The sequence below is a fragment of the Pediculus humanus genome, genomic scaffold (genome assembly GCF_000006295.1).
Source record: "Pediculus humanus corporis 1103172107500 genomic scaffold, whole genome shotgun sequence".
In the NCBI taxonomy this organism is placed as follows: Eukaryota; Metazoa; Arthropoda; class Insecta; order Psocodea; family Pediculidae; genus Pediculus; species Pediculus humanus.
Window position 1 is genome coordinate 210,793 of NW_002987116.1, and position 20,320 is coordinate 231,112.

A 20,320-nucleotide genomic window follows, 5' to 3' on the forward strand; every position below is an offset into this window, starting at 1 on the left:
CTTTAAAAATTAATTAAATTAAAAAAAAAAAACGCGCGATTTTAATGTACATAATTATATATATATATTGATAATAGTGATGATGATGATGATGATAATAACGATGACGATTTTAATAATAATAATAATAATAATAATAATAATATAATTAATAGAAATGTAAATAAATAATAATGATAATAATATTTTTTTTTATTCATATATTCGGCTTGTGATTATGTGTTTTGGGCTTTGATTATGACGTAAAAATTAATTACATATACGCGCGCACCCCTCTTCCTCTACCCCTTCCCCTCCTTCATCCCCCTCCCCCCCGCATGCATACACGGCGGGAAAATGTATTAGAATATAAATATAGATATATTTTATTTATTTTGATCCTCGTTTGTTATTTTATTAATGTAAATTTTTTTATTTTATTATTATTATGTATAAATACGAGCGGTAATGATAGTGATAATAATAATAATTGATTTTAATTAAAGTTTTTTAAATTTTATTTATTCGTTGTTAAAATTGTATTTTGAAAGAAAAAAATAAATAAATATATATATATAAATAAATAAAATGGAAAATTTTTTTATTTTTTATTTTTTTCCATGAAAAATAGAAAAAAATGAACTCGATTGCCATCTTTTGTACGCGAATCGAACTAATTAAAAATTAATTAAATTCAGTTTTTTTTTTTTACCGTCTGGTTGAATTAAATTATTTATTTAAAAAACGATGGAGATTTTATTTTATTAATTTTAAAAGAAAAATCAATTTTCTTTAAATTAAGAGTTGTCGAGAATAGGGAAAGGAATAGAAAACATAGCATGTATTTTTTGGCGGGAAATTTAAAAAATAAAAAAAATCACTGAATCGTAGCAAATAATTTTAATTTCCTTTGAGAGAGAGAGAGAGAGAGAGAATAAGAGTTGACGTTTACAACCATTGCGGTGAATCATTTATATATGTTTTATATTTGTTATCGTTAATATTTTTATTTAAAAAAAAAAAAAAAAATTTCCCATAAAAAAAATTTTTTTTTAAATTTCATTTATTAATATGTCAATAGTTTATATTAAAAACAGTAATTATAAAAAAAAATATTATCAAAATTATTACGATTATTACGATTATTATTATTATTATTTAGAATAATTTATAGAAAAATAAATAAATAAATAAAAATGGCATTAAAAAAGGTCAAAGGGAATTTAGAACGTATGTTTGATAAAAACTTGAGCGATCTCGTACGAGGGATTAGAAATAATAAAGACAATGAAGTAAGTTAATTATTTAAATCCTATTAAATTGATATTTATATCGACATTTCTTTCTTTCTTTCTTTCTTTTTTTTTTTTTTTTATTTAACACGTTATGTTTGTTTAAACGTGGCGTCATTTTTTTTTTTTAATATTTCATTGCACTATTTAAATTATTAATAAATTCATCATCATTACCATCATTCATTTGTTGTCATTAATAATTTTATGTATTGTTATCATCATTTCATTTATGTCATCAAATTAACAACCACATATTTATTCATTTTTTAAAATTGTTCTTATTAATCAATAATTAATGATTATTATTATTATTATTTAACAGGGTAAATACATTGCACAATGTATGGAAGAAATAAAACAAGAATTAAGGCAAGATAACATTTCAGTAAAAGCGAATGCTGTCGCCAAGTTAATTTATGTATGTACTATCCATCGATATTTCTTTATATACATATCGAATGAAATCGATTTGTTAAATTATTTATTAAATTCATCATGATTACAGTTACAAATGTTAGGTTATGATATATCATGGGCTGGTTTCAACATAATTGAAGTGATGTCTTCCAATAAATTAACATTTAAAAGAATTGGTTATCTAGGAGCGTCACAAAGTTTTCATCCCGATTCGGAATTATTAATGTTGACCACGAATATGATAAGAAAAGATTTAAATTCTCAAAATCAATATGATGCTGGTTTAGCTTTATCTGGTCTCTCTTGTTTTGTGAGCACAGATTTAGCTAAAGATTTAGCTAATGATATAATGACTCTGGTAATTATTATTATTATTATTATTATCGATATCAATATGAAAATTGAAAAAAAATTTTTTGGTTTATGTGTATGAATAAAATGATAAATGTCATTGTAGTTAAGTTCGACAAAGCCATATATTCGTAAAAAAGCAGTTTTAATGATGTACAAAATATTCTTAAGATTTCCCGAAGCTCTTCGTCCTGCTTTTCCAAGACTGAAAGAAAAATTAGAAGATCCAGATTCTGGTGTTCAAAGCGCTTGCGTTAATGTTGTTTGCGAATTGGCTAGAAAAAATCCTAGAAATTATCTTAGTTTAGCTCCTGTTTTTTTTAAATTGATGACAACATCGACAAATAATTGGATGCTTATTAAAATTATTAAATTGGTAAGTTTTTCATCATTATTGAGTGTGCATTCATTCGAATGAATTCGATTTCAATAAAGTTTATCGAAAACTCTTTTTAAACTTTTATACCTTTTCGATATGAATGACGAATATTATTTTTTATTAATTTTATTTTAGTTTGGTGCATTGACACCTTTAGAACCACGCCTTGGAAAAAAATTAATCGAACCTTTAACTAATCTTATTCACAGGTAATAAGTTAATAATTTTTCAAATAATAATAAATAAAATAATATCTATTGATAACAATTTTTTAATAAATATTTATTGTTTATTATTTGATATTGCAGTACATCAGCCATGTCTTTGTTATACGAATGTATAAATACAGTAATTGCAGTTCTTATATCGATATCAAGTGGAATGCCAACACACAGTGCTTCCATTCAATTATGCGTTCAAAAATTAAGAATTCTCATCGAGGATTCAGATCAAAATTGTTTGTCAAAATTTTTTTTCCTCTTTCTCTCTGTCTCTGTCTTTTAGTTAATTTATTTACTTTTATTATTTTTTCTTTTTCCAGTGAAATATTTGGGTTTGTTAGCAATGTCAAAAATATTAATTACACATCCGAAATCAGTTCAAGCGCACAAAGATCTTATTCTTCAGTGTTTAGATGACAAAGATGAATCGATTAGATTAAGAGCATTGGATTTATTATATGGAATGGTTTGTTTTTTTTTTTTTTTTTTAATAATCACTTTCTAACCCTACTCATCATCATCATCATCATCATCATCATCATCATAATTAATTTATAAAGAGATTTGTTTTCTTTTTCTCACTCCACACAAGGTTTCGAAGAAAAATTTAATGGAAATAGTTAAAAAATTAATGGTTCATATGGATAAAGCAGAAGGAACATCTTACAGAGATCAGCTCCTATCGAAAATAATACAAATTTGCTCTCAGAACAATTATCAACACATAACAAATTTTGAATGGTAGCAAAAACATTTTTGTTTTCTCATTTTCTAACATTGTTTTCAATATAATAATAATAATGATGATTGTTTTTGTGTTTTAGGTACGTAAGCGTTTTGGTCGACGTGACACGAATGGAAGGAAGTCAAAAAGGACCGTTAATTGCCGATCAAATGATGGATGTCGCTCTCAGGGTAAAAGCCATCCGTGGTTTTTGCGTCGAGCAAATGAGTTTGCTCCTGGAAAACGCTCAAATAATCGCGGGTTCCGGTTGTTCGAGTTCGAACATGACTCAAGTTTTATATGCAGCCGCTTGGATTTGCGGTGAATTCGCATCGTAAGCTCCGTCGCATCCGCCATTTTTTTTTTTTCGGTTAATTTTCGTCGATTGACGGTTTTTTAATTTCAGGGAATTGCCAAATCCGCGAACGACGTTAGAAGCTTTATTGAATGGAAAGGGAGTCACGAATTTACCCGGTCACATTCAAGCCGTTTACATTCAAAACATTTTGAAAATATTCTCGTTGTTATTTACGAAAGGAAACGAAAGCGGAGATTTGAAACAAGTTACGGAAGTGAGTGTTTGTTTTTTCTTTTCCTCTCTTCGTCACCGCCATTACTGCCATCATCTATTAACATTGGTTATGTTTTCAGTTGTGCGAATTAATATGCGATAAATTACCCGAATACGTGTCGTCTGCGGATTTGGAAGTCCAAGAAAGAGCGAGTTCGGCATTGCATTTGATGAAATTCGTTCAAAAACATTTGGAAAAAAACGATGGTTCTTTAGCTGTAGAAATGGCGTCACTATTTGCCGGAGAATTGAATCCCGTTGCACCGAAAGCCCAAAAGAAAGTTCAGGTACATCCTTGGATGAATGAATGAATGAATTTTCTTTTTGATTGTTCTTCAATTTTTGTTTGATTATTTTTAGATTCCGGAGGGTTTGGATTTGGACGCTTGGATAAACGAACCCCTGAGTTCGGAAAGTTCTTCGGACGGCGAAGAATTCAACACTCAAATATTTTCAAAATGCGAAGGTTTCGGTGGGGATTTACAATCGTATGGTGCTAAGAAAAAATCAGAGGAACTCACGGAGGAAGAACTCAACAAAGTTTGTACAAAATTGATGATGGTATTATTAAGTTTAAGCGAAAGAGTTTTCATTAACTTGGGGGGGGTGGGGAAATTTTTCTTTTCACGCACGCGCAGAGGAGAATGGCTAGAAAATTAGAGCAAGCAAACAATTTGTATTATTTAAAATCGGAAGACAGGGATAGAGGAGACGGGATATGTAATAACATACCCGTTCAAAATATAGAATTAGATGTACCGTTGAAAATCCCCGGATTGACGACGTCTGATAAATATTTAAAAGTTAAAAAGGAAAAGGATAATAATAATAAAAAAAGCAAGAAAAAAACTAAGAAATCGAAAAAGGGTCGAAAGGAAATTTCGAGCGAAGATGAAAATCCGGAGCCTCTCGTCATCGTCAACACGGCCATCGGTGAAATGCCCGAAGGTGCCATCATGTCGGATGGTGAAAACGACGACGACGACGACGAATCGAACAACGATCCACACAAAGCTCTGGATATTAATTTAGACGAGTGAGTTTAAAAATTTGTTCTCGTTTTTTCCCGCCAAAAAAAAATGATGATGATAATAATAATTGTAATTTCAGGCCGTTGAGAGAAGAAGAAAAATTACCGGTACCGACACACAGGACTTCTCTCAATCTCTCGGATGATAAATCGGGTAAAGAAAAGGAAGGCAAAAGCGGTAGCAGTCAACAAAAAATGAAAAATAAAAACAAAAAAGACAATAAAGATGAGAAAGTGAGGAAAAAAAAAGAAAATTCAAACAAGGAGAAAAAAAAGAAAAAGGGAAAAGATGATACGACGGAGAGGGAGAGGGGAGAAGAGGAAAAAGACGACGGGAAACAATCGAAAACGGGAGGAAAAGGAGAGAATATAGATTTTTGGCTGTTGGATGATTCCGCGCCGTCGAGAAATTACGCGGAAGTGGAATCGAACGAATACGAAGACATGACGAAGACGAAACATAAGAAAAAGAAAAAAAAAGGAACGACGGAGAAAAAAACGGGGACGGATGACAAAACCGGGAGAATGAAAAAAACGAAACGAATGTCAAAAGACAAACAGGGAGGTTTATTGCTCCTCGATGAAAATCCAAACGGTGACGATTCTTCCATTCTCGCGAAAGAAAATCTACTCGAGAGTCTCATGAGTTCGGAAAATGTAGAAAAAAGGAAAAGCCTTAACAGTAACAATAACAATAACAAAAACAATAACATAAATAATAACATTAACAATATGAACAATATAAATAATTCGATGGTTAACGGATATCAAGATGGCGGAGGTGGTGGCGGTGACGTCACAAGAGGATTAAATAAATTTTCAATTTTGGGAAAGGATGACATTGTTAAATTGGTGAGGACAAAAAAAATCATCATCATCATCATCATTATTATTGTTGTTGTTGTTGTTGTCGTTGACGACGATTTTGTTTGTTTTCAGATGTACGACATACGAGTCGTCGACGAAATGAGAAATCATTTGATGATGATTCTTTCGATATCGAATCGAAAACCCGGAACTCAAATTCGAGACATGATATTAAACATATCGGAATCGGGTCCGATTCAATTGTTGAGAGAACCGGGAACGGATCGATATGACGACATTAAAATCGATTGTCAATTGATCGATAGTCAACAGACGAAAGAAACCGAATTGAATTTCATCGTGTCCGATTGTTCCAAGTCGCATAAAATACGCGGAACTTTTACCTACAAGCATCAAGTAGGTGATTTCCGGAAACGGAAATGAAAGTGGAAACACGGGAGCGAGTTGCGTTTTTATTCTCCATCTTTTTTTTTTTTTATCATTTCAGGATCCGGGAGGTGTTTTAAGTCAGGATAAAATAGATTTTTGGTTGAGATTTCCGGTTTCTCGATTGTTGAGCAATTACGTACCGTCTCAAATGGAATATTCGGCACTTTTGTCCGGAGGAACTTTATCGTGCAAGCAAACATTCCGTATAGAAAATCAATCCTTTAGTCAGGTACGAGATTTTGGAGAGCGTAATCGATTTATCGATTCATCGCGATCGGTAAATAAATTTTTAATTTTGTTTGTTTGTTTGTTTTCAGGTTCTCGATCAGGTATGCGAAAGGTTTAATTTAAAACTAATAGAAAAGGTTGACGAAACGGCGGCGTCTTTGTTTTCAAGAACGTTGACCGGACAAAACGTTTGCATTCTCATCAAATCCGGAAATCTCGTCGTAAGTTTAAACAAAAAAAGGATTCGGATGTATCGAGAGAAAAATAATAATGATAATGAAAATAATAATGATAATGATAATGATAATAAGTTTTTTTTCTTTTCGTAGGAAAATCCGGTGGTGAGTCTCGATGGTAAAAGTGAATCCGACATGTTTTTGTTTAGCCTTTTCGAAGAAATCAAATCATTTTTCGTTTCATAGTATTATTATTATTATTATTATTATTATCGATTTGAATATTTAAAAAGAAAATTTTTTTTGTACGTTCGTCTGATGAATCAAAAAAAAATAATAATGATAATAACAACAACGTAAAAGAAAATCAAGAAGAAGAAGAAGAAAAGGGCTCGACGCCATGTTTTTTTTTAAAGAAAGTGTTTTGTTAATTATATATATATATATATAAGGAGAGAGAGAGAGAGAAAGAGAAAGAGAAAGAAAATAAAATAAAACGAGATAAATAATATTATTATTATTATATCGAAAATTTATTTAAGCAATTAATAATTTTCTCTTGGTTTTTTTTTTTTTGGATTTTCCCAACATCGAGAATATAGTTGGAAAATTTCCGTTCCTGTTTTCCCTTTTTCCTCCTTTGCATTCCCTCCCTCCCTTTTTTTTTTTTTGATGACCCAGGAGAAATGCTAGTTACGCACAATCCCTCCTGTTACAGAGGGAGTGTGGGGATCGGTTTGGAATTGAAAGAAAGCCTAAGCGGGGACCCCTACCCACTAAAACTCCTGGACAAGTCGATAGAGCGTGACCTGTATGGAAAGGGGGGAGAAAAGGTGAAAATGAGAGAGAGAGAGAAAAAAAATACGCGCGTTTTCACTCGATGGTAAGTAGGTAGAACGCGGATGAAAGAACAGAAAATTTTTTTTTTTTTATAAAGTTTTTACATTTGTCTTTACTAATTGTTATTACATTTTTTTTCTTTCATTTAGAAAAGGACCAGTAAAGACGAGCCGGTACATTCAGTAGTGACAGTATCAGACAGCGAAACAAGATGATGTCTACCTTTTGGAGAGGAGAGGAGAGGTGACAAAAACGTTTCTGTTATATTTTCAAATAATTTAAATAATGGCTACGATTTCGTTTTGGAAAAAAGTACGAAAAAGCGAGAAGGCAAGAAGGGGAAGAGGGAGGAAGGGAGGGAGGGAAAGGCGAGAAAGAGGAATAATTAGAAAAAATCAGGTTCGGTTTTTGTCGTCATAGAAGGAACCTCGTTTTAAACCTGTAATTAAATTTTGAGTGATGATTGAACGTTTGATTTATATTTGGCCACGTTTATATTATATACATACATATATTTATAAAATATATATGTATGTATATTTTTCTTAATCGTGACACATAAACTACTAAATTTGCCAAAAACGATTATTAAGTTTTCCGTTTTTTTTTTTTTTTTTCAAATTTATAATGATAATAATAATAATAATATAGTAATATATGTATTTATTCTCTCAAATATATTATTTAAAAATAAAATAAAATTTGTTTTTTTTTTCCCACCATGCATGTTTGGTTATATCATACATTTATTCCCATAAAAGAAAAACTTATAAGAACGGAATTTTTATACAAATTGGGTTATGCAACTGGCAATACGTGAAACCCGACAAATAGCATAACTCAAAAAAGTAAGGCGGACGAAAAAATCGAAAAAATTCAAAAATCCTTAAAAATTTTGGTTATGCAACTGGCAATACGCGTAAACACGACAAATTGCATAACTTACAAAAGTAAGGCGGACGAAAAAAAATCACGAAAAATGAGTGAAAAATTGGTTCCGAGTATCAGTAAAACATAATATTTAGGAGGTCTCAATTTTTCGATAGTTTCGTTTCGCTTCAACGCCTTGCATTTAGAGTATATGCAATTTTCAATACAATTTTTAACCAATGGCGTGCTTTGTATACATAATGAGAAATTAATGGCGCTCGCCATTCTTACTCGTGATTGGTCAGAAAAAAAAATCACATATTTTTCATGTTTAACTTATGTATTAATAGGAATAAAATTTAAATTATGAAATAACTATGTTTTAAAGCAAAATTGTGTATATGTATATATTTAAGTGACCAAGGATGGAGAAACGAATTTAAAATAAAAAAAAATAATAAGGATAATAAATAAATTTTATTTAATTTTTATTTATTTATTTATTATTATTATTATTATGTAAAAATATTTATTCGTGGACGTATTATAAAAGCAATATATATATATATATATATATATATATATATATATATATATATATATATATATATATATATTGTTATGTTCGGTTCGTTCTTTATATTATAAGTCGCAAATTAATATTAAAATTAATTTACAGTTTATTTCTTGTGACGTGTTAAATGCTTAGCATACACTTTTTCACAAAATAAAAGTAAAGGTTATTTTAACTCGCGAACAAACACTTAGAAACTATCACTCAACCAAAACTAAAGTTAAAGAAATGGATAAGAATTCAATATAACAAAACAAAGAATCAAAAGAACGCGTGCAAAGCTGTGAAGCTTCCCTTTATAACCTCGGTTTTTCATTAGTCAATTGTTTCGAATGTCCAACAATCTAAATGAGCAAATACTTGCAAATAAAACAAAAGAAAGAGTTTCTAGAAGCTTCGCTTCTAAAGAAGAACAATTTGAGTTCATCGTTAGTCTTTTGTTTATAAAAAAATTGAAAAATGTGAACATTGAGTACGGGATCATAACAATTTATATATATATATATATATAATTACAAGGCCTAAACTGTATTCTATTACTGGAACAGCTAATGTGCCGATGGAGTTTAACTTATTTCTTCCATTCAGTTCCGACTGTAATATAAGCCTCAATCTTTTAAAATATTCTTTCTTTAATCGAGGTTTATTTTCTTTGTTGGCTACCCCAAAATTTTCTTCAATCCCCAGATATTTGTATGTTGATCTAGGGTCCAGTTCTTTAATAAGTTCTTCTTCAGAATCTTCTATATTTTCCTTTTGTTTTAACTTTCCACTGACAATATTAACTTTTGCACATTTTTCCAAACCAAATTTCAAGTTGATGTCAGAGGAAAAAGTTTGAACCGTCCTTAGCATTTTATTTAACTCCTCTTCATTTTTGGCATAAATTTTTAGGTATTCCATATACAGCATATGGGTGATTTTCCTGCCTCCCGGTACCAACTCATATCCTTCAGTCGCAGGAGTATAACTCCCATTTCAGCCTCAACCTCAACCCTTCTCTCAAAGCCGGAATCATCAGATCCGAACTCACAAAGGTGAGAGCAGATTCCCCTCCGGCATAGGCCGTTGCAGAGATCTGCTCCACCCAATTGGGATACTCCCCTCAACCATGTGGGAGGCATTCCCGAGGTATCACTTTCGGTCCTACCTCCCATAATTACACATGTACATATACATACATAATTTAATACAGTATTCATGTTAGAGTGAATTCATATTCAGATAAATGAGAAACATTTGATCTTTCAGCGACTATCCTACGATAATCCCAACAGTGAAAATTTCTTTCGTCTAATTGAAGATATTTTGTACAAAGGTTTAATTCTTTGTTCCAATCAGGTTTGGGCAAATTGTCCAAGATCCATATTCTAAGATGCCAACTACCATAGGATTTTGGATTTACTCTCAGGCACTGTTCTGTCAATTGTAAATCTTTTTCCAATAGTTTTTGATAACTTTCCAAATCCTCGTCGTTTTTCAACGACAAAAATATTTCTCTTCTATAATTCCATAATGTTATTATATCAGGATTTCCTGTTAATAAATTACCGGTGAGATTTAAACCTTCTTCGTCGTGCATTTGTGAAGAACATTTTTATAATATTTGATTCATTATTTTTTTAAATTCTATTGCCTTTTTTTGTTTCTCTTGCCTTTTTCTGTTTCTTTTGCCTTGCGATTTCTTTTTGTTCTTCTGTCGTTCTTATTTTGACTCTCCCGTGCATTTTGTAATTTCTTTAAAAACAAATTTTACGATTTTTTTTGAAATTAATACAGGAAAAATAACTCACAATGGGAAATAGTAAAAATAATAGTAATATATGTAAACAACCATAGACATCAATTTAAACTTAATTATATCGATGGTAAATAAAGTGTCATTAGAAAAATGTATTTCACTTTAACGTGGAACTTATAAAAATATGGAAGCTTTTAACGTAGCCAATACATGAATATTTTCGTTAAATAATTTGTTTTATGTAAATTATTGGGTTGGCCAGTAAGTAACTTCGCATTTTACTAAGAGATAGTTTGTCCATTTTTTTGAGTACGTTTACGTTTATGTACAAACATGAACTTTTGGTATGTTATTACTTGGTTCCTTCTGTAACATTCAGTACCAAAATTTCATTGAACTCTTAAATAGTGCGCGAGCAAAAGACATTTAAACATGGGGAGCCAAAGCGAGCATTTCCTTCATATTTTGCTTTTTTATTTCTGAAAGGGTGTTAATGCTTCACAAGCCAATAAAAAGTTGTGGGCCGTGTAGGGGGATGAAACCTTAATAGAACGGCAGTGTCAAAACTGGTTTGCGAAATTCCGTTCTGGAGATTTTCCTTTGAAAAATGAGGAGTGCTCCGGGCGTCCATTGGAGGTTAATGATGAGCAAATAAAGGCCCTCATTGATTGTGATCGGCATAGTTCGACTAAGGACATTGTAAAGAAGCTAGATGAGTCACATACGTGCGTCAAAAACCGTCTGCGGCGTCTTGGGTACCAAAAGAAGCTTGATGGGTCTTTGCAATATGCTTCTTAAATGCAATGCGAATGACCCTTTTTTGAAAGAATGGTCACCGGAGATGAAAAGTGGGTTGTTTATGATGACTTTTTGAGAAAAAGATCCTGGTCTAGGCAAGGTAACAGGCACCTTAGAACTTCTAAGGCTGACATTCACCAAAAAAGTTATTGTTATCATTTTGGTGGGATTACAAAGGCATAGTCGACTTTGAGCTGCTGCCACGAAATCAGATCATAAATTCAGAGGTTTACATTCGACAATTGACAAATTTAAATGATATCATCCAAGAAAAACAACCATAGCTAGCCAATAACAAAGGAATTGTCTTTCACCACGATAATGCCAGGCCCTCCCCGTCTTTAGCCACTGGACAAAAATTACTGGAGCTAGGCTGGGATGTTTTTCTGCACCCTTCATATAGTCCCAAACTAGCTCCAAATAATTATCATTTTTTCTGATCCCTAAAAAATTTTTTGAATGGACAAAAATTCCAAAATGACAATGAGGTCAAAATTGCATTGGACCAGTTTTTTGCTCCTAAAACTTAAGAGTTTTATGAAAAAAGGAAAATGATACTATAGAAAAGTTTCTTAAAAAGTTTAAGAAATTAAATCATTATTTATAGACTGATATACAATAATTAATTGTTTTTTTTTTCTTTTTATTTCAGTGCACTAAACAAATCAAGATTAAAATATTGTATTTTCTTCTATTACTTACATTTTTTTTGCCATGTTTGCAAAACTATTACCAGACATCCTCGATAGATTAGATATATTCATTTTGGAAATAGAAGAACTTCAAGTGGCAAAACCCCAACTCTGGAAACATTTATGGTGTCTTTCAATAATTGTCACTTTTTTCGGCCTGTCAGCAATTAAAAAAAAATAAAATAAACGTTATTAATCAATAAATATGTATATACGGAATTATAATATTCGGTTTTGGTACCATGTTATTTGGCGCCATGTATTATTTCTATGAAGTTTGGACTTATCTTAGATCAGGAGTAAACGATGATATTATATTGTGGCAAGGTTTACCCTATGGTTTACTATGGTATGTTTTCATATTGGCCGCATTTCAAGTACATTTTTTTTCCATATATTTTGCATGGAATTTAAGAAATGCTTGGAAAACAAGAGGATCCCATAAGAAATCCGGTAATTTTAATATTTTAGAACCTGGAGGTATCGTTTAACCTCAACACGGATCTCTTCCTCCCACGACCGTGCGACCTGGAACGACGACGGCCGTATCCCAGCCCGGTCAAACGCCGGCCAAACAAAATCGAGTCACTGAAATACCTAAACCCATGGGATTAGATCCTCTCACAATTCTTCAGGAAAGAGAAAACAGGTAAAATTGGCTTCTTTTAAATTCTTTGGAATTTTTATCACGTGACATTTCGTGACGATTAACATTTTGCTTTGCATCAACTTTGTAGGAAAGCAGCTCGGATCGCAATGAGAATCGACGTACTTAACAATTTACCAACTTTGAAAGAAATTGCCGTTAATGTAAAAGCGTACAAACGAACCAAACATCAAGGTTTGAGAGAAGCAAGAGCAACTGAAAAACTTGAGAAACAGCAAAAATTAGAAGCGGAAAGAAAGGTAATCAATCATTGACCTAATTTTGACAATTTGGAAAAGGATTTCACTCAAATGTGTAAAAATCCTCAAATATTCAACGAAGAACCTTCTCTCGTACACGAAGATTCGATCGTACTTCAATCCGTGTTTACGAACGCGAGACAAAGATTGGAACAGGATGCGGAAACGGATGAGGATAAAGGTGATGATGAGAGAATCCCGTCGTTCGGATTTTATTATTTGTCGAATTTTATTTATTTTGATTTTTTAAATTTTCAGACGGTGGACGACGAGGATGGAAATTCCGAATCGGAATCCGTTAGAATGAAAATAAAAATAAAGAGTGGAAAAGGTGGAAGAGGAGGAGAGGGAAGAGGACGCACGAGAAGGAGGAAAACTCAACCAAAGTACACGAATAGCGATGACGAAGACGAAGATGATTGATTGGAAAGAGGAAAAAAGAAGAAGAAGAAGGAGGAGGAGGAGGTGGAAAAAGAAGAAACCAAAAGGAAAAGAAAAGGAAAAGGAAGAAGAAAATAGGAAAAAAAAGAATTTTCGGTCGAAATGATTTTCGCAGCGCACAATGCTTGGGAAATTCGAGTTTTTCTTTTCGTTTTTTAATCTTTTCTTTTGGTTTTTCGTATAGAACGGAAATGACGTCCTCGTTTGCGGAGGGTAGAGAGGATAAAGGAGAAAAAAATGAATTAGATTAAGAGAAATAATAATCTAAAAAAATGATATTTTTTTAAATTTTTTATTTATTTATTTTAATTTCATGACTCGATGATTGATTTTAGATAATTTTATTATTATTATCACTGTCGATATTGTCATCAATATCATTATTATTATTATTATTATTATTATTAATGTTAGTCAAAGTATAAGAAAAACTAAAATAAGTATAAAATGTAATTCAATAATGTGAGGTTTTTCGCTCATCTGACAGTTTGATTGATGAACTTAATATTATTATTATTATTATTAGTACCGATAATTTTCTATATATAATTTTCATCGTCTGCTAATTGCACGATGATTTTAACGCGACGATATCATCCGAAACGTTTTTTTTTGTAGTTTTTCTCGTACGAAGTATTCCAAATAAAAAAGTTTCCTTTTAGGGTTAGAACGATAATATTTAAATTCACGGTTTCTTTTTTGCAAGATTGATGAGTGGAGAAAAGGTGAAAATGAGAGAGAGAGAGAGAAAAATTACGCGCGTTTTTACTCGATGGTAAGTAGGTAGAACGCGGATGAAACAACAGAAAATTTTTATAAAGTTTTTACATTTGTCTTTACTAATTGTTATTACATTTTTTTTCTTTCATTTAGGAAAGGACCAGTAAAGACGAGCCGGCACATTCAGGAGTGACAGTATCAGACAGCGAAACAAGATGATGTCTACCTTTTGGAGAGGAGAGGAGAGGTGACAAAAACGTTTCTGTTATATTTTCAAATAATTTAAATAATGGCTACGATTTCGTTTTGGAAAAAAGTACGAAAAAGCGAGAAGGCAAGAAGGGGAAAGAGGGAGGAAGGGAGGGAGGGAAAGGCGAGAAAGAGGAATAATTAGAAAAAATCAGGTTCGGTTGTTTGTCGTCATAGAAGAAACCTCGTTTTAACCCTGTAATTAAATTTTAAGTGATGATTGAACGTTTGATTTATATTTGGCCACGTTTATATTATATACATATATTTATAAAATATATGTATGTATATTTTTCTTAATCGTGCCACATAAACTACTAAATTTGCCACAAACGATTATTAAGTTTTCCGTTTTTTTTTTTTTTTTCAAATTTATAATGATAATAATAATAATAATAATATAGTAATATATGTATTTATTCTCTCAAATATATTATTTTAAAAAAAAATAAAATTTGTTTTTTTTTTTTTCCCACCATGCATGTTTGGTTATATCATTCATTTATTCCCATAAAAGAAAAACTTATAAGAACAGAATTTTTATACAAATTGGGTTATGCAACTGGCAATACGCGAAACCCGACAAATTGCATAACTCAAAAAAGTAAGGCGGACGGAAAAAATCGAAAAAATTCAAAAATCCTTAAAAATTTTGGTTATGCAATTTGCAATACGCGTGAACACGACAAATTGCATAACTCAAAAAAGTAAGGCAAACGAAAAAAAATCACGAAAAATGAGTGAAAAATTGGTTCCGAGTATCAGTAAAACATAATATTTAGGAGGTCTCAATTTTTCGATAGTTTCGTTTCGCTTCAACGCCTTGCATTTAGAGTATATGCAATTTTCAATACAATTTTTAACCAATGGCGTGCTTTGTAAACATAATGAGAAATGGTTGTGATTGGTCAGAAAAAAAAAACCCATATTTTTCATGTTTAACTTATGTATTAAAAGGAATAAAATTTAAATTATAAAATAACTATACTTTAAAGCAAAATTATTTTTTGTAAATATTTAATAAGACTAAAATTATATATATTGTTGTGATCACGAGAGTAAATGTTTATAATTTTATTTTATTTATAAATAATAACATTAGAACTATGGTTACCAAGTGTTTATTATGAAAAAGAAGCTTCTAGAAACTTATTCTTCTGTTTGTTCACAAACATAGTTATTCGTTTCATAGAAACATAATAATAACTATGAGTTTCACATATAAAAGGAAGCAAGACACAACGGGAGAAGTTCTTCTGATTCCCTAATGTCCTGTGAACGTTACATCTTCCAAATTTCTATATTTCAGCCTTTTGTCTGCTTCTTTGGCTGTCTGGTGTTTTTCTCCTCTTCGGTTCTTCGAATACTTCAATTAACTTACACCATTTTTTCGCATTATGTCTGAGAATGATATCCGGTTTGTTAGCTGGCACAGTTCTGTCAGTGTGGATTTGTTGATCGTACAGATCCGAACATGAACCTGCTGTAGTAATCAGGCTTGGAATGTGGTTGTACCACTCCTTGGGTAATCCATCCATTCCATATTCTCGGCATATACTCCAATGGAGATATTGACATAATTTCTTCTGAGATTGGGCTTTGCTATCATAAGTTGAAAGTTGCCCTTCTTCCATTATCTCGTTTTCTTTATTTTCTTGGACGATTTGTTTTGCCCTTTTCAGTTCTCCTTTTTTTGTAATTTTTATTGTTATATATGTATAACTTGGGCTAAGATAGGGTCCTCTTGATGTGATTCTATGTATTTTCCCTTTTCCAATTATGGCATTCTGGTATGTGCTTCTATTTGTCGTAATCCTCTTCCTCCATCTTTCCTGCTGATGTATAATCTATCCACATCAGCTATTGGATGTAATGCACCATTCATAGTTAATATTTTCCTTGTTCTTCAGTTTAGGTGCGTGATTTCTTCTTTTGTCCATTCGAGATTTAATTTCTTTGTTGGCTACCCCAAAATTTTCTTCAATCCCCAGATATTTGTATGTTGATCCAGGGTCTTTAATAAGTTCTTCTTCTGAGTCTTCTATATTTTCCTTCCATTTTAACTTTCCTCCGACAATATTAACTTTTGCACATTTTTCCAAACCAAATTTCAAGTTAATGTCAGAGGAAAAAGTTTGAATCGTTTTTAGCATTTTATTTAACTCGTCTTCATTTTTTGCATAAATTTTTAAGTCATCCATATACAGCATATGGGTGATTTTCCTGCCTCCCGGTACAAACTCATATCCTTGATCCTTGATATTAAGCTGTCTGGACAGAGGGATTAGAGACATGCAGAATAATAATAAATATTATTATTATTGGCACAAAAAATAATATTTTGAATTGCTATAAATTTTATAGATTCTAATAAAAAAAAAAAAAAAATTATTATTATTATTATTATTTAACGTTTGAAATTTTTTTTTGTTAACCCAAGAGAAATGCAGCATTTCGCACTAACCTCTCCCCACCCGGTAGCAGGAAGAGTGTTGGGAAACTCAGACGAAGTCACTACCCAACTAAAACTCCTGGATGTGCTTTGCTGCACTTTTTCCTGGGGAGTAGGGGCAGTCACAGGAGTATGACTCCCATTTCAGCCTCAACCTCAACCCTTCTCTCACAGCCGAAATCATCAGATCTCGCATGGGCTGTTGCAGAGATCCACTCCACCCAATTGGGATACTCCCCTCAACCATGTGGGAGGCATTCCAGAGGTATCACTTTCAGCCCTGCCTCCCATAATTACACATGTACATATACATACATAATTTAATACAGTATTCATGTTAGAGTGAATTCATATTCAGATAAATGAGAAACATTTGATCTTTCTGCGACTATCCTACGATAATCCCAACAGTGAAAATTTCTTTCGTCTAATTGAAGATATTTTGTACAAAGGTTTAATTCTTTGTTCCAATCAGGTTTGGGCAAATTGTCCAAGATCCATATTCTAAGATGCCAACTACCATAGGATTTTGGATTTACTCTCAGGCACTGTTCTGTCAATTGTAAATCTTTTTCCAATAGTTTTTGATAACTTTCCAAATCCTCGTCGTTTTTCAACGACAAAAATATTTCTCTTCTATAATTCCATAATGTTATTATATCAGGATTTCCTGTTAATAAATTACCGGTGAGATTTAAACCTTCTTCGTCGTGCATTTGTGAAGAACATTTTTATAATATTTGATTCATTATTTTTTTAAATTCTATTGCCTTTTTTTGTTTCTCTTGCCTTTTTCTGTTTCTTTTGCCTTGCGATTTCTTTTTGTTCTTCTGTCGTTCTTATTTTGACTCTCCCGTGCATTTTGTAATTTCTTTAAAAACAAATTTTACGATTTTTTTTGAAATTAATACAGGAAAAATAACTCACAATGGGAAATAGTAAAAATAATAGTAATATATGTAAACAACCATAGACATCAATTTAAACTTAATTATATCGATGGTAAATAAAGTGTCATTAGAAAAATGTATTTCACTTTAACGTGGAACTTATAAAAATATGGAAGCTTTTAACGTAGCCAATACATGAATATTTTCGTTAAATAATTTGTTTTATGTAAATTATTGGGTTGGCCAGTAAGTAACTTCGCATTTTGCTAAGAGATAGTTTGTCCATTTTTTTGAGTACGTTTACGTTTATGTACAAACATGAACTTTTGGTATGTTATTACTTGGTTCCTTCCGTAACATTCAGTACCAAAATTTCAATGAACTCTTAAATAGTGCGCCAGCAAAAGACATTTAAACATGGGGAGCCAAAGCGAGCATTTCCTCCACATTTTGCTTTTTTATTTCTGAAAGGGTGTTAATGCTTCACAAGCCAATAAAAAGTTGTGGGCCGTGTAGGGGGATGAAACCTTAATAGAACGGCAGTGTCAAAACTGGTTTGCGAAATTCCGTTCTGGAGATTTTCCTTTGAAAAATGAGGAGTGCTCCGGGCGTCCATTGGAGGTTAATGATGAGCAAATAAAGGCCCTCATTGATTGTGATCGGCATAGTTCGACTAAGGACATTGTAAAGAAGCTAGATGAGTCACATACGTTCGTCAAAAACCGTCTGCGGCGTCTTGGGTACCAAAAGAAGCTTGATGGGTCTTTGCAATATGCTTCTTAAATGCAATGCGAATGACCCTTTTTTGAAAGAATGGTCACCGGAGATGAAAAGTGGGTTGTTTATGATGACTTTTTGAGAAAAAGATCCTGGTCTAGGCAAGGTAACAGGCACCTTAGAACTTCTAAGGCTGACATTCACCAAAAAAGTTATTGTTATCATTTTGGTGGGATTACAAAGGCATAGTCGACTTTGAGCTGCTGCCACGAAATCAGATCATAAATTCAGAGGTTTACATTCGACAATTGACAAATTTAAATGATATCATCCAAGAAAAACAACCATAGCTAGCCAATAACAAAGGAATTGTCTTTCACCACGATAATGCCAGGCCCTCCCCGTCTTTAGCCACTGGACAAAAATTACTGGAGCTAGGCTGGGATGTTTTTCTGCACCCTTCATATAGTCCCAAACTAGCTCCAAATAATTATCATTTTTTCTGATCCCTAAAAAATTTTTTGAATGGACAAAAATTCCAAAATGACAATGAGGTCAAAATTGCATTGGACCAGTTTTTTGCTCCTAAAACTTAAGAGTTTTATGAAAAAAGGAAAATGATACTATAGAAAAGTTTCTTAAAAAGTTTAAGAAATTAAATCATTATTTATAGACTGATATACAATAATTAATTGTTTTTTTTTTCTTTTTATTTCAGTGCACTAAACAAATCAAGATTAAAATATTGTATTTTCTTCTATTACTTACATTTTTTTTGCCATGTTTGCAAAACTATTACCAGACATCCTCGATAGATTAGATATATTCATTTTGGAAATAGAAGAACTTCAAGTGGCAAAACCCCAACTCTGGGAACATTTATGGTGTCTTTCAATAATTGTCACTTTTTTCGGCCTGTCAGCAATTAAAAAAAATAAAATAAACGTTATTAATCAATAAATATGTATATACGGAATTATAATATTCGGTTTTGGTACCACGTTATTTGGCGCCATGTATTATTTCCATGAAGTTTGGACTTATCTTAGATCAGGAGTAAACGATGATATTATATTGTGGCAAGGTTTACCCTATGGTTTACTATGGTATGTTTTCATATTGGCCGCATTTCAAGTACATTTTTTTTCCATATATTTTGCATGGAATTTAAGAAATGCTTGGAAAACAAGAGGATCCCATAAGAAATCCGGTAATTTTAATATTTTAGAACCTGGAGGTATCGTTTAACCTCAACACGGATCTCTTCCTCCCACGACCGTGCGACCTGGAACGACGACGGCCGTACCCCAGCCCGGTCAAACGCCGGCCAAACAAAATCGAGTCACTGCAATACCTAAACCCATGGGATTAGATCCTCTCACAATTCTTCAAGAAAGAGAAAACAGGTAAAATTGGCTTCTTTTAAATTCTTTGGAATTTTTATCACGTGACATTTCGTGACGATTAACATTTTGCTTTGCATCAACTTTGTAGGAAAGCAGCTCGGATCGCAATGAGAATCGACGTACTTAACAATTTACCAACTTTGAAAGAAATTGCCGTTAATGTAAAAGCGTACAAACGAACCAAACATCAAGGTTTGAGAGAAGCAAGAGCAACTGAAAAACTTGAGAAACAGCAAAAATTAGAAGCGGAAAGAAAGGTAATCAATCATTGACCTAATGACCTTTAAGAAAATATTTAACAAAATAGAAGATGGAAAAGTAATCTTGGGGGGAGGAGGTGGAGGGAAATGAAAAAAAGGGGGGCTAAGTTTCATTCTGACTCTTGTCATTGTTGTT

General features: G+C 32.0%; 2 protein-coding genes across 2 annotated transcripts; both read left to right on the top strand.

The window, feature by feature from the left end:
* Positions 1-1,175: 1,175 nt before the first annotated feature.
* Phum_PHUM155350 (AP-3 complex subunit delta-1, putative) lies at positions 1,176-6,874 on the top strand (the record flags this gene model as incomplete). The annotated part of the gene is made up of 18 exons (XM_002424789.1): positions 1,176-1,271; positions 1,597-1,692; positions 1,780-2,049; positions 2,149-2,418; positions 2,557-2,630; positions 2,730-2,878; positions 2,963-3,108; positions 3,235-3,383; positions 3,467-3,700; positions 3,773-3,938; positions 4,018-4,224; positions 4,298-4,477; positions 4,576-4,973; positions 5,048-5,819; positions 5,907-6,191; positions 6,283-6,453; positions 6,542-6,673; positions 6,782-6,874. 18 exons carry the CDS (start codon positions 1,176-1,178, stop codon positions 6,872-6,874), a joined length of 3,888 nt encoding a protein of 1,295 aa, XP_002424834.1.
* A 5,291-nt stretch (positions 6,875-12,165) lies between these two features.
* On the top strand, positions 12,166-19,766 carry Phum_PHUM155360 (uncharacterized protein; the record flags this gene model as incomplete). The annotated part of the gene is made up of 3 exons (XM_002424790.1): positions 12,166-12,302; positions 19,363-19,418; positions 19,552-19,766. The coding sequence occupies 3 exons, from the start codon at positions 12,166-12,168 to the stop codon at positions 19,764-19,766; spliced, it is 408 nt and encodes a 135-aa protein (XP_002424835.1).
* Positions 19,767-20,320: the final 554 nt, after the last annotated feature.